Consider the following 15504-nt stretch of genomic DNA (forward strand, 5'->3'; position numbering starts at 1 on the left):
ACGGCTTCGAGGCGATTCTGGTCCACCATCCGGCGTCTCAGGGGGGGGAAGCGGTGCAGCACCAACACTGTTTATAGTGGGGATGGTGTGCTGCTGACCTCTACTCGGGACGTTGTGGGCCGGTGGGCAGAGTACTTCGAAGACCTCCTCAATCCCACCAACATGCCTTCCACTGAGGAAGCGGAGCCTGGGGACTCTGGGTTGGGCTCTCCAATCTCTGGGGACGAGGTCGCCGAGGTGGTTAAAAAGCTCCTCGGTGGCAGGGCCCCGGGGGTGGATGAGATCCGCCCGGAGTTCCTTAAGGCTCTGGATGTTGTAGGGTTGTGTTGGTTGACGCGACTCTGCAATGTCGCATGGACATCGGGGGCAGTCCCCCTGGATTGGCAGACTGGGGTGGTGGTCCCCCTGTTCAAAAAGGGGGACCGGAGGGTGTGCTCCAATTATAGAGGGGTCACACTCTTAAGCCTCCCTGGCAAGGTCTATTCAGGGGTCCTGGAGAGGAGGGTCCGTCGGATAGTCGAACCTCGGATTCAGGAAGAGCAGTGTGGTTTTCGTCCTGGTCGTGGAACGCTGGACCAGCTCTACACCCTCGGCAGGGTCCTGGAGGGTGCATGGGAGTTCGCCCAACCAGTCTACATGTGTTTTGTGGACCTGGAGAAGGCGTTCGACCGTGTCCCTCGGGGAGCCCTGTGGGGGGTTCTCCGGGAGTATGGGGTACCGGGCCCTTTGATACGGGCTGTCAGGTCCCTGTATGACCGGTGTCAGAGTCTGGTCCGCATTGCCGGCAGTAAGTCGGGCTCGTTTCCGGTGAGAGTTGGACTCCGCCAGGGCTGCCCTTTGTCACCGATTCTGTTCATCACTTTCATGGACAGAATTTCTAGGCGCAGCCAAGGTGTTGAGGGGATCCGATTTGGTGGCCTTAGGATCTCATCTCTGCTTTTTGCAGACGATGTGGTCCTTTTGGCTTCATCAGATCGTGATCTGCAGCTCTCGCTGGAGCGGTTCGCAGCCGAGTGTGACGCGGCCGGGATGAGGATCAGTGCCTCCAAATCCGAGGCCATGGTCTTGAGCCGGAAAAGGGTAGAGTGCCTTCTCCGGGTCAGGGGGGGTGTCCTGCCCCAAGTGGAGGAGTTTAAGTATCTCGGGATCTTGTTCACGAATGGGGGAAGAAGGGAGCGGGAGATCGACAGGCGGATTGGCGCAGCGTCTGCTGTCAAGCGGGCGCTGTACCGGTCCGTCGTGGTGAAGAGAGAGCTGAGCCAAAAAGCGAAGCTCTCGATTTACCGGTCGATCTACGTTCCCACCCTCATCTATGGTCATGAGCTTTGGGTCATGACCGAAAGAACGAGATCGCGGATACAAGCGGCCGAAATGGGTTTTCTCCGTAGGGTGGCTGGGCTCTCCCTTAGAGATAGGGTGAGAAGCTCAGTCATCCGGGAGGGACTCAGAGTAGAGCCGCTGCTCCTTCACATCGAGAGGAGCCAGTTGAGGTGGCTCGGGCATCTGGTCAGGATGCCTCCTAGACGCCTCCCTGGTGAGGTGTTCCGGGCACGTCCCACCGGGAGGAGGCCCCGGGGAAGACCCAGGACACGCTGGAGGGACTATGTCTCTCGGCTGGCCTGGGAACGCCTCGGGATTCCCCCGGAGGAGCTAGAAGAAGTGGCTGGGGAGAGGGAAGTCTGGGCCTCCCTTCTGAAGCTGCTACCCCCGCGACCCGACCTCGGATAAGCGGAAGAAGATGGATGGATGGATGGATGGATGGTTCATAATTCACAAGTATTAAGAAGGATGAAGAAAAGAACATTTTATTTTTTAAAATTTGCATTTTCTTTTTATGAAGGTATAACAGTTAACAAGAGAAGGTACAGGTTGTTGATTTACATAAACAAAATGTTATTCAATTCTGTCTGAAAGGAGGATTCGAAAAATGTCGGTTATTCTATTTATCATTAACACTTACATCAAGAGTCTGAGAAAGACTAACTATGAATTAACTAATGTAATCAAGTATTAGAAACCGCACAAAAAAGCATACAATTGAGACAGTGGTCAGACCTCAGTTCTGACATGTCTGGGCAAGATTTCTTGTAGCTCCTGTTTCTCTCTGTCAGTGCCAGAACACAGCTGCCTGTCAGCAGCTACTGGAGAAGAAGTCAGTTTGCTTGTTTCCACTGAAAGAACTATAGTCCCAGAACAAGTTATGTTCATGTGCTTCAGAACATCTGTGTTTTGTTGAAAGCCAACGCCCTTTTCCATCTGTGTTGGGAACAAAGCATGCATCATCAGCAGGGGGCTTTACACAACACAGAAGACGAGCATAGCAGTAAGATGATGGACGCCGGTGGAAACGTGCAACACCTGCCCAACCATCGGAGGCAGACGCGGGGAAATGCGCGGCCATGTCTAATGCCACTTTCAGCTGACATGCAATCATTTTATTGAACTTAAAAGACTAAAGGCTTTCAGATTTTTTTAATTAGCAACATAAAATAATTTATATGAGATATATAACTTACATATTCAGATGAGACTATTTTTCTAAGAACTTCAGAGTCATAAAAATAAAAATATTTTGAAAAATAAGATATTATTATGACTTAAATTGGGGGTATGTAGCTTTTATTTAAAAAATAAAAAGGTTTTTTACATATTTGTTAAAACTGTCACTATCCTGACAGGATAATATGAGACAGATAATCTGGGAAAAGATCGAGCTCTTCCACTCCTCCTAGAGTTACTACTGCCATCTGAAGAACTGCTCCCAGTCAAAAGCAACCAATCAGAGCCAGTAGGAAGGCATGTCATCATGTCATGATCTTTGACATGAGGATGTCAATCATCATCATGTACCAGGAAATCCGTCGTCATTTGTGTCCATGCTGACTAGCCCTGCTGACAGGGAGATGCTGTTTTCTGTTAGGTAGCATGTGGGAGAGCATGCGCAGCATGTACATAAGCATGACTGTTGGCGCTAAAACTCTCCTCCTGGTTCTGATTGGTTGTCTTTGACTGAGCTGTGTATTTCTGTAGTTGGCAATGGGAGAGCTAGGAGAAGGCAGAGAAAATCAATTTTGTCACAGATAATCTGTCTCATACTCTACTGTCATGACATAGAAACAGTTTTAGCAAATATATAAAACATATATTTTTAAAAACGTCATATACCCGAGGTTAAAAGTGTGAAGAGCCCTAGTGAAAGCAGTTAAATAAGTTTGAATGGTCATATCTGAAGTGTTGGTGTAGATGCTCCTTGCTTCAGCTAATTATCATGATGCATAAAACATGTATTCACTGGTTGAAACGCAGTCTGCTGGTGGTGAAATTCTTTGAAACCACCAATATGGCTTAATGGAGGGAGAGAGCAGTGAAGCAAAGAAGGTCATTATTAAAAGCATGTCGTTCCTTTTCATTTATGGCCTTAAGAGAGAACAAAAAACTAACATCTGACTGCCAAAATCAGCATCATCATCAACATAAATGAACATGAAATTTGATGCTCTGTTGTATAACCTAAAACCCAGTCTCGCTGTCTATTTGTCTCCCCCTCGCCCTCTCCGTTTCTCCCCCATTTCTCTTGCTTCCCCATTTTCCGTTGACAAGCTCTCTGAATCTTTGACCACACAGCCTGGAAAAATAGCACGGAGTCATGCTGCACGGCAAGTCTATCCCTGACCCTGATTCCCCCTCACCACATTTCCATCAGCAGCAAAGTAAAACACATCTAATCATTTCAATTTTCCCCCTCTGTTGCAGTATTATTAACAATGTTAATTTTCTGAGGGCTGCCGCCTGGAGGGGAATGTCAAGGGAAATGCATTATGGCAAGATATTCCATTGATCCACCATTATGCACACTTTCATCGTCCCTGTAATGGCCTAATGTTACCGAGAAAGCAATTTAGCACAAATGTAAAAAACAGCAGGCTATTCAGCCTGAAAAGAAAAATACATTAAAAACTTTTTATGCGGTGTCAAGATGTAGATGTCATCTAAGATTTGAAGATTTCCCTTCCTTTGAGTCGTACATGTTTGCTCAGCTTTTCTGAATTAGAAATACTATAGAAATGAGCAGTTTTGCTGATGAGACCGTGGCTGATGTGTGCACAAAGAATAATTGAAGCCTAACATGACAACATATCAGTACTACAGTAGATGCTAGTGCTTACGATATGCATAGCAGTCACGGGGAAGAAGCAGAGTGCACCCTCATCAATGCATCAAACGTCAGCAGAGAGACAGGACCAGAATGGGCTGTGGGAGAAAGATGGAGGAGCTGGAGAGAATCTACACATTCATGGGGAGAACACACAAACTCAACACAGAAAGTCCCAAGGATTTGAAGCCAAGACCTTCTTGTTCTGAGGGAACAGTGCTAACCACTAAGCCTAAATGCTGCCTGATTTGTTCTATTTATGTTATTTTGCATGACCTGAATTAGATCCTTGCTATACCTTCATACTTACTCTTTACTGCACTGGAAATACTTTTAAAGTGGTTGATGGAACTTAAATTTATATTTTGCAAACCTAAGCTTTAAAAGATAAAATAAAAATTTTATTTTAAGTTAAATATTTTCTTGACAAAAACCTTAGTGATTTATAGGAACCAGAACTTTGAAAGGCAACTGTGGATTTTAGGTTGCCTTTTTCATAGAAATAAATGTTTAAAAGAAGTTACTACATTTTAAAGCCATGCAAGATTTCAGTCACACAGAGGAGCAGCTACAGAAGCTGCTAGTTGCAGCTCAAATGTAATTTTTCAGAATTAATTGATAAATCTTTATATTTTCTGGCTTCGAAGTCAGCAATACTAGCAAAAATTTAAGAGAAAAAACATTAAAAGCTATTACTAGTGCTGTGGATCTGTGACTGTTTCCTTGAACAGTCATATCCAAAAATACAAAACATAATTAAATGAATCCAGTAGAATACTTTGATTATGCATAGTTATAAATACAACTGTATACAGTTCAGTTTGAAAGTTGTTGCAATACAATACAGCTAAATAAAGCTTACAATGACAACTGAGAAAAGTTGTCCAAGCATCCCTAAGAGATTGCCCTGAGTCATTGACTTTTTAGCAAGACCTCAACTTGAGCAAGCATGTGGCAACAGTGGACAGTTGATTGCATAGAGTTGAGTAATCACAAGAAGGCCAAACTCTTCATCAGTTTTTGTTACTTAGCTTTCTTCACACCCCTGCTCTGAGAAAAGAGACGATGACAAAGACCAAATGATCCAGAGGAACTGCTGTGGAATATGGTTCGTCCAGAACAAACAAGAATAAGTGTGAACAAGTGCACTTGTATGTTATAGAACTGTAATTTTTTTATATTAGTGGGGTGTATGTAGCAAACATAATCATAACTGTTATTCAGTTATGCCATTTTTGTCAATATTTTTCTAAGTCTGGAAAGCTTTTTTCTTTCTTTCTTTCTTTCTTTGTGGCCTCGACTCCAATAAAAATTAAACACTTTCAAAGCTTTCAACATGCTGATATCACCTTTACCATCAATTCTCCATTAAGCAATCCAGCCACAGGCACCAAGAAAGAACTAACTTTTTTTTTATAACGTTGTTAAAATAAAATTCAAAGCATTCTTTTTCATATTTAAAAATACAGGCAAAGGATGTATGGTAGTTGACATTAAATAAATGCTGTTTTCTCCATTTCATCCACCTGGTGTTTATGAGGTACAGTATCTTTGCAGCAGAAACCACCTGAGATATCCGATACTACCATATCTACATAAACATGCCCACCCAGTGCTCCAAGAACCCCCAAGCCTGGAGTGCCTTTACCCAAAAATCCCAACCACACCGGGAAGAAAACAGCAAATAGAGCAGAGAAAGCTTTTTGATGAGGCCGTTATAGGAGAGTAACACGTTCTCTAATTATAGATCTTACTTGCTCTCTTTTGAAGACAACAGTAAATGCGAACACACCAAGGTTTTAGATTACGACGAGTCTTATAAAATAGGGAAAAGCGTCCCTTTGCGGGACCACTTTGCAGCAACTTCGAAGGCTTTTTGATTTACCTCCCCTGTCATTTCATCTAAATGTAAAACATTAATGAATCCTACACAGAAAAAAAGAGGAAATTTTCATTTAAAGACTGATGCCGGTGTCAGACCATAAGTCAAATGAGAGGGGAGGGAAATGCCTCAAAAAGTGCAAAAAGATTGCCACGTAACACATGTATTTATCAGGATTTGGCAAGATTAAACCAAGATGGATGGACGAATACAAACGGACGATGGAGATAGATAGATAGATAGATAGATAGATAGATAGATAGATAGATAGATAGATAGATAGATAGATAGATAGATAGATAGATAGATAGATAGATAGATAGATAGATAGATAGATAGATAGATAGATAGATAGATAGATAGATAGATAGATAGATAGATAGATAGATAGATAGATAGATAGATAGATAGATAGATAGATAGATGAGACTGTGTTTATGATTGCATGCAGCAGCCTTTGTTCTTTCATTCACACCACTTCTGGAAGAAGAAAGCGAAGCAATGAAGGTCAGTTGCGGAGCAGGCTGCCAAATATAGCCGCTGTGTTCATGTGAGGGCCAGACTCTCCAGAACGACAAGCCCTGCTCTGACCATGCCCTGTAATTGAGGAGAAAATAAGGACAGAAATTATATGTTTATTTTTGACAACAATTTTAATCTTCTGTGCTCTCCTTCAGAAAATGAGACGCCTACAAAAAAAGGCGCTGAGAATCTGTTTTCTGCTCGGAGGCTCAGAGTTCAGTTTTGAACTTTTGGATGTTACAATAAATTAAAATCTCAAGGAACAAACCTTATTTGGTGCTTCAAAAATATTATTTCATTTTGAAGCCTTAAAATAATGGAGATCTGTTTATTTCAGGAAGATTTTACAATGTACTTTGAGGTTGTTTTCCAACATATAATGGCAGTACATTTGAAATGAAAAAAAAAAATTAAAACTTTGTTATGCATCACTTCAAATGAGCAAAAGTTCAGCTTTCTTGTTGGACAAAGATCTTAATGTTATCTGTCATTTTTTGTACTTGTTAAATTGTTACTATAAACATATAATTCAATTCATACACATTATTTAAAATAACAGTGATAAAAATTTATTTGAAAATCTTGTTTTTATTCAAAGAAATTAATAAACTGTGGGCTATTTAGGTAACTTAAGGCTAAATGTAATGTTTTGTATGTACCAGTTTACTGTTTTTTAATAAAATGCATATTTAAAGTTGTGGAAAAAAATAATCTGCCTTTACAGATGTCTTCTGTTTTTGGTTTGTTTCATCAAAAATGTTTCAAATTTTTTAAAAAGTGTCTACATAAGACAAACATATCCTGAGTAAATGCAACATTTCATATATTAAGTGAAAACATCTTTCCAAATCAGCTGGTTATAAAGATGTAATAACTGGTTGTGCTTCCCTTGGCTGTACCAGCTGCAGCCTAGCATTTGCGATAACTGGCAGACAGTCTTTTATATCTCTGTGGCGCAATTTCTCCCACTCTTCTTTGCAGAATAGTTTTACTTCAGCCACATTGGAGAGTATTCCAGTCTGTTTTACATCAAGCCACAGCAACTGAATCAAACGTAAGTCAAAATTTTACAAGGTCGCTTCACAACTTTCATTTTGTTTTTGCAGTACAATCAGAGGTGGATTTACTGGTGTGCTTTGGGTCCCTGTATTGCTGGATGACTAAAAACACTAGCTAAATAAAGGTCATAAACTGGAAGAAGTTTTTCACAAGACTTGTTGCTTAAGAGGAAACTTCAGTTCAATCAATTACAGCAAATCGCTCAGGTCCCGAAGAAAGCATAGCAAGCCCAGGCCATCATACAACCACCACCATGCTTGACTGAAGGTGAGTCCTTTTTCCGAAAAGTTGTGTTCATTTTTTTTTCCCCAGATGTAGTTCTAACACTATGCAAAAAGTTCCACCTTTGTCTCATCAGTCCAGACAGTATTTACAAAAAAGTCTCTGTGATTATCATGACAGTTTTTGTAAATGTGGAACAAGTTTTTGGGATTGGTCTTCAGATATTTTGACCTTGGAGCGCTCCATGGATTTTTCTTTGTTGTTGAGTCATAAATCCAGAACTTAATCTATAGTATTGGTGGAAGGAGGCCAACAATGCTACAGCTGTTGTCCTGGATTATTTTGTGTTCATCTAGATAAATTGTGGATGCACTAAGGGAGTAATTTAGATCTTAAAATTCATGCTCTCCATTCATCGGAAGGTGTAATCTAATTCTAGATAATTTGTCTTTTGGCTCACTGGAGTCCCAAAGCCTTAGTGCTTTGTAGTTATAGGCTGAAAGAGATCAAAAAGACTCTGTATATTATGGATTCCAGAGTTTGTTTAGATCTGTTCCTGATTTTAGAGATCTTTTAATCTTCTTCATGCTGTCAGGTTTTACTGACACGTTTTGAGGTGTTTTTCTTCATATCTGCCCATTTTCAGGCCTTCGTATACCTGTTGAACTCTAAAATAAATGTTGTTAATTACGTGACTTAACATTTTCACACTGGCCATGCTGGTTTAGATGGATTTTTATCCTTAAATAACAGAGCTTTTTGAAACTGTTTTCATATTTAGTTTTAAGTTAGTTTGATTATTTGAAGTGCTACAAAAAAAGATCTGTAAATGTGTCTCTCCCTTGCATAGCTAGACAGACACAGACAGACAATTTTTTTCTGTTTACTCTAACATTTGTTTCATTTCTAATAAACTTCCAACATATAAAAAGCAATCTTTCCGGTCGTTTCCGCTTCTTGATGCTTGAATTTATTTTTAATTGCTGTGATAATCTCCTTTTTATTTTATTTAACGACTTAATCCTTTTCTTCTCGACTTCCCTCTGTAGTGCAGCCTCTTTAACCATCACACTAATGTCTGAAAATGCAGTTAACTACATTTGGGAATATTGGAAACAGAGAGAGGTTTTGAACCAGAATAATAAAACCTCGGATATGGAAACCGCAGTCTTGCTCAACTTAATTTCCTTTATTTGTGTGGCGCAGTCGTTCCCGACTCACAGAAAACGCACAAGTTTCACATTTATTTCTCTGTGAGTTGCGAAAAAGTTTCAATTTGTCTAACAACGCGCATTATATAAGTGAAAATAATTTTAGGAAGAATACGTTTTCTTCTTTGTTCAGACTCCAAAGGACTAATCTCAGTGGAAAAAAATTAAAAAACTAAAACCGAGAAATTGAATTAAAGTCCATATGGTGATTGATGAGTAACCCATTAACTCATACAGAATAGGGAATTGAAAACTGATTTTCTCTTTTGGGGAGGTGGGATGTCCTCGTTTTTTAAGCCACCAATCTCCGTCCGTTTCCCTCCATCTTTTGGGGTTTTTTATTGCCTCTTAGCAAGTCTTCAAAGAGCCCAGAGCCTATAATTAGGGGGCGGGCCGAGAGCGCCTCAAAACGCTTCCCCGCATTGGAGCCCGACTCCATCCAAAGTGTCCCGGGACCCAGAGCTGCGCCTCTCCCTTTGCCCTCAGCTTCCTAAAGGATTTAGTTTCTCAGGGATGGCCGCATCTGTTCTGGAGGTAGGGAATGTAATTGTAAGTACATTATCTTCTTCTTCTTCTTCTGGAAACAAATCAAACTTGATAATGAGAATATTGTCACATCTTTATTCTGAGATTGTATTGATGTCGCGTTGTTAGGACACGCTGTTTTGGATGAATGTATTTGGGATCCTGTTACATCAGGTATTAATGAAGAAAATCTCAAATATTTAAATCAATGCAACAGTTTCAATCGGGAAGAAAGTTTACAACTTACATTTAGGCTAAGCTTTATACGTCTGGGAATATTATTTTCTTCAGTGTAGTCACTCCTAACAGAAAATAGAGATTTAAACGTAAGTTTATCTCCCGTGGCTCCGACAACATCTACGTTTAAAAGGTTTAGAAAACCATCATTAATAATATATATAATCTCTATAAACATGGTAAAATATAATTTTTTAGAACATAATTAGAACAAATTAAATCTATTCTGATCAACCCTATTTTTATTCAAATCTTATATCATAATAATAATAGTTAGTTAGTTAGTTAGTTAGTTAGTTAGTTAGTTAGTTAGTTAGTTAGTTAGTTAGTTAGTTAGTTAGTTAGTTAGTTAGTTAGTTAGTTAGTTAGTCTAAATAAAAACAATCCACCTTTATATATTTGTTGTTTTTGTTTTTAAAATTGCTATAGTACAATATAATCGCAGAAATTATGCAAATGCATCAATGCAGTGTTGGTTTGTGTCAGTTGCAAAGAAATAAAGAAACACGTTTTTAAAAATAAAATATTTTCATCTGTAAAATGTTTTATTTTAAATGGTTAATTGGGCATCCTCAACATTATAGTAATGAAGCAAAACCTAAATTATTTGAGTATTTTGTATGTGTGGTATTTTATAGAATAATGAGTCCACAAATTTGAGTCTGCGTGTTGGAAACTTTAAACAGTTGTTAAGGAATTTTAAGCACCATTAATTGTAAATTCAAGAGCAGCTTGTTAAAAGAGGCTTAAAATCAACCATGCATGATCCAGTGATTGATCAGAACATTTACAAGTTCGAGCATCGGCTGCCTTGACCTCTTTGTAAATGTTGAGAGCAGAAAAAAAGCCAAATGTGTCAGTCAGAATTCCGTTTTTTATTAGAGCAGACACTTACAGAGGCTGTGGCAAGCAGCCATATCCTGCAGACAGATCGTTTCACTCTCCCTCCCTTGTTTTTTTTTTTTCTTTTTTATTATTTTGGTCTCCAGGAAGACGCACGCTATGGATCCAGTCCTCTGGCTATGTTAACTGCTACCTGTAACAAGTTCGGTAGCACCAGCCCCATCAGGGATTCAGCTACACCCGGAAAAACCGGCAGCTCTCCAGTGAAGAAGCAGTACACCATGACCTCTGACCTTCAGACAGCAAAGAACGGGCGGGTGTCGGACAGCAGTGGTCTGACGGACTCCTACACCGGCTCTTTCACCACAGCTGGAGGAGGTGGTGGGTTGCTGAGTCCCACTGGAAGCCCTCCACCTTCGGCTGGGGGGTACACTTCAGAGTACAACCCTTTCTCCCACTCCTTCCAGACCTCTGTGTCCCAGGACCCATCTCTTTTAGTGTCCAAGACCCATGCTACCCCGGCCGACTGTCTCACCAGTGTCTACACCTCTCTGGATATGACACACCCATATGGCTCCTGGTATAAGGCTGGAATCCACCCCGGCATCACTGCTGCTCCAGCCAACGCCACATCCTCCTGGTGGGATGTCCACCCCAACTCCAACTGGCTGTCAGCGACACAGCCCCAAGCTGATGGGAGTCTCCAGGCTTCACTTCAGCCTGTGGCCCCACAGGCATCCCTGAGTCCCCAGCTCCCGAGTTACAGCTCCGACTTTACACCACTTAACCCAGCCCCATACCCCTCTGTTGGACTGGGCTCATCCTCACACCTCCTCCAGCCTTCCCAGCACATGTTGCCCCAGGACATGTACAAGCCCAAGCCTGTGTCAAGTGCTGGGCTAATTGAGAATTCAATGGGCCTAAAGCCTGCTAGGGGATCGGGAGGCTACAGCGGAGGGGCTACACCCAGCCGGTCTTCATGTGACTGCCCCAACTGCCAAGAGCTGGAGAGGCTGGGAGCGTCTGCCGCCTCCCTGAGGAAAAAGCCTGTGCACAGCTGCCACATCCCAGGCTGTGGGAAAGTCTATGGCAAGGCTTCCCACCTGAAAGCCCACCTGCGCTGGCACACCGGCGAAAGGCCTTTTGTGTGCAACTGGCTGTTCTGTGGGAAGCGCTTCACCCGCTCTGATGAGCTGGAGAGGCACGTGCGCACCCACACGAGGGAGAAGAAGTTTACCTGCCTGCTATGCAACAAACGCTTCACCCGCAGTGACCACCTCTCAAAGCATCAGAAGACCCACGCAGACTCCGCAATGCAGGGCAAAACTGTAGCCGTGGAAGGAGATATGGACCCTCGGACCGAAGACACATCTGAGCTCAACTCCAATGCCGTACCAACCAATCCTGTTGCTGATCAAATCGCCAATGGGGATGAGAAGACCACCACACCTAATGGAGTGGAAAACAGCAGTGGTTTGTTGGAAATCTGACTGCCTTAGGTTTTTTCTCTAGTATTCTCTTCTTTTTGAAATAAAAACAAACTTTAAACTGAAAACGAAAAGTAAAAATATTCAAGACAACGTTTGGACTCAATATAATAAATGACTGAGCGCACAGTAACCACATGCAAGTCCAAGAAAAGACATGCAAGCCTGCATCCATACTGCCAAAATTGTATGCAGACACACTGCCAAATACACACAACCAAAACCTTGATGTATATGAGCACAAATATTCCATGCACACGTGCACCATTTGCATGCACAATAATAACTATGAGCAAATGCACAAGCATATATAATGCATTCATGTATGCACTGGGCACCCACAAAAGTGTTCCTGCTCAGACCCACATACGAGTAAACATTCTCATGTGGACATTTAGCAGTCTGCACACATTTTCTGCCTTTTAAATGAGACAAACCACTGGGGAAATGTAATCTGCAAAAGCAGAAGGAAAAAAGCTCCAAGGCTACAAAAGGAAAGAACAAGACTTATGCTTGGGATGACGGAGTTGATGAAGCATCGCATGCCTGGAGTGATAAAAATCTGATATACAACTGCACTCTGATACCTATTCAATATTCCTGAAATGGACAATCTCACTTAGAGCTACTTGTTGTCAGAGATGCCGTGATGAAGGTGTTGCTTTGTATTTGCTGTTCACTTCCTACTTTGTCTAATTTAATTTCATATTTACATGAACAGTCTAATTTATGTTTTAAATTATACAACAAGGGGGATTATCTTACATGTTGGGGAACATATTATACCTAAAGGGAAATGAATGGTTGAAGCTGGCCAAGAAGAAAAAATATGGTGCATTAAATTAAGATTTTTTTCTCTTATTTATTAGTTATGAGTTGGAATTTAGGAAGTATGTTATTAAAGTTTTATTTATAGATCTTGAATCTTTTGTGTGCGTTACCTAATTCTATTACATTTTTCATTGTGAATTCTTCCACACCATGCAAAGCAATGAATAAAAAGGGCTTACTGGATTGTTTAAACATACTATATATAATAATAACAATATATAGATTTTGTTAGGTGATATTTTTCTACTTTTTTATGCATTTTCTATTTTTCCTCATGAAAAGATGTTTATTTCACTGCAGCTGGCAAAAAGATTTATCATTTGGTCCACATAGGAGTTGCCAGTGTTCGCTGTCTTGTTGTGAAATGTGTTTAGAAGAGGCTGTAAATAGTGTTAAAGCAGAAAACCTCAGAAATGTACACATGTGCGTTGTAAGATTCCTGGAGCAGAATCATGGATTTATGGTGCTTTCAAGAGTAAACAATCTGAAAACAAGTATTTTATTTGATGGTTTTATTTTCTATTCAAAAGCATTCTGACTTGATTGATAAATAAACGAATAATTAAAAATATGTCATTTCTTTTGCATTAACTCCTCTGTGCTTCATCCTAAATCCCTCCAATCGATGAACTTCCTTCCACATCCTACATCCTTAGAGCCAAGCAAATACTTTCATTATCTTTTGCAGTAAAAAAACCCCAAAGTCATTCACTGAACTGAAGTCTTGACTCGACACAATGATCCCCTTTCAGGGAGCCACTGTAGTTACACTCAGGACAATTATTCCACTCTGCAGCCTGAAAGGGGTAATTACGGCAAGCGATGCTCCAGCAGAGTCCGGAGAGAGAAGAAGAGGGGATTAGGACAGGAGAGATGCGGTTATACTGTTTACGGAGGGAGGCGGTCAAACAAAGAACCCCAATTAGGGCAGGAGGCATAAAGAAAGATGAGATCTGGAGAAACAATGCAGAGAAGAAGTTAAGCTGACCAGCAAGTGTGCTTTGCAAATTGAGATGCCTCTTGTGTGTGGTTCTTCACTGGGTTTCTGCAAGAGTTAACCGTCACAACAAGTGGAAGTTCATATTTTCCTGTCCATGTTACTTTCTGGCTTTTCCAGACTAATTAAAATACCTCAGGAGGGAGGACTTCCCGTGCTGCCTTAAAAGTTATACCACCTAACAACAAACCAAACTAGACCTTTAAACATAAACTCTGTGCAGGCGCAATTTAGCAACAATATAATTAAGTCAAATTTTATCTCACTTGTTAAGAGCTATATTGGTGCAGGTGATTTTACATTATAATCATGAAGATTAGCAAAATTCACAAGAGTGTTCCTGCTCTGTGAACTTTTTAAAATTTTGAGCTTATATGTGGTGCAAAAGGTGGTGCATAATTTGCAGAGGGAGAAAAAAAGCTTTTTTTATACACATGTTCCACTTAACTGACAAATTGGGCAACAAGATGAAGGAGCTGCAAAGATCCTCAGCTCAGGTGGAAGAATCTATTTACAGAAAAAATAATTGCAGAGAAACCAATGCACTTCACAAGGTTGAAGAAGAAAGTCATTGTTAAATGAATCTATATGTAAGCTTATAGATGGCTAAAAAAAAACTGATGCTGCAAAATATTCTGAACTCATGCTGTGGGGATGCTTTTCCTTACCTGGTACTGGGAAGCTCATCAGAGCTGACACTAAGATAACTGGAGTTAAATACAAAAAACAAATTGATATACAACATCATTTTTTCCATTTCAAAATAATGCACAATATTCTGTCTATCAAATAAAATCCTGATAAAATGAGAGGATGTTTGTGGTTGCAACTTGATAAGATGAAAAAACTAAGTGGATTAAATACTTTTTGAAGGATCTGCATTTTTCTACCAGATTTATAAACCTTTCAATTTAACTAAAACAGAAGAAATGATAAGAAAGAAAGTCAAGAAAGCACTGATTGTATTGCATAAGAAGAGACCGGTACAGCTGACGCTCTCTGAAAGCTTCTGACTCTTCTGCTGCAACATTTACACTTCCCAGGCTGCATGGTTCCAATTTAGGGCTTCTAATAGGCTGTAGTTGAGGTCAATTTATATAAAACGTCCCCAGGCTGACTTTGTCATCAGGGACCAATATGTTTATGGTGGTCTGAAGTGGGCGCATGGTCCAGTCCACAGGATAAAAGGCAAACATGGGGAACGGGGAATGGGTTGGGTGTGTCAGACCAGCAAATGAGGGTGGGGTTAGGGGGAGGGGGTTAAGAAGATGGTCAGTGGCTTTTGAAAACCATCCTCTGCTACTGGTAGTTTCTGTCTGTCTAAAATACACTCCTGGTGGTGGCATAATGTAGCCTTGGCTTTATTTTTACTTCTTTTATTTAGAAAGCCAGGAAACATTAAGTGTTGCTTCAAACAAGGTCATAAAAAGAAAAATATACACGCAGTGACACACAGAGGCCGAAGCAGAAACTGGACAATCTGTTCCATATGTTCTTTACCCACAGATCCCCATTTACTCCATTTAGAAAATCAA

General features: G+C 40.8%; 1 protein-coding gene across 2 annotated transcripts; it reads left to right on the forward strand.

Annotated features, from left to right (window-relative positions):
• The first annotated feature begins 9433 nt into the window (after positions 1-9433).
• Positions 9434-13543, forward strand: sp7 (Sp7 transcription factor). Of its 2 annotated transcripts, none has more exons than XM_032550481.1 (2): positions 9434-9583; positions 10801-13543. In XM_032550481.1, the coding sequence occupies exons 1-2, from the start codon at positions 9563-9565 to the stop codon at positions 12142-12144; spliced, it is 1365 nt and encodes a 454-aa protein (XP_032406372.1). In that variant the 5' UTR covers positions 9434-9562; the 3' UTR covers positions 12145-13543. The 2 variants fall into 2 exon arrangements, with proteins under 2 accessions (XP_032406372.1, XP_032406371.1); XM_032550480.1 differs by having other exon boundaries at positions 9447-9598.
• The last annotated feature ends 1961 nt before the right edge of the window (positions 13544-15504 follow it).

Source organism: Xiphophorus hellerii, chromosome 20 (genome assembly GCF_003331165.1).
Source record: "Xiphophorus hellerii strain 12219 chromosome 20, Xiphophorus_hellerii-4.1, whole genome shotgun sequence".
Classification (NCBI taxonomy): domain Eukaryota; kingdom Metazoa; phylum Chordata; class Actinopteri; order Cyprinodontiformes; family Poeciliidae; genus Xiphophorus; species Xiphophorus hellerii.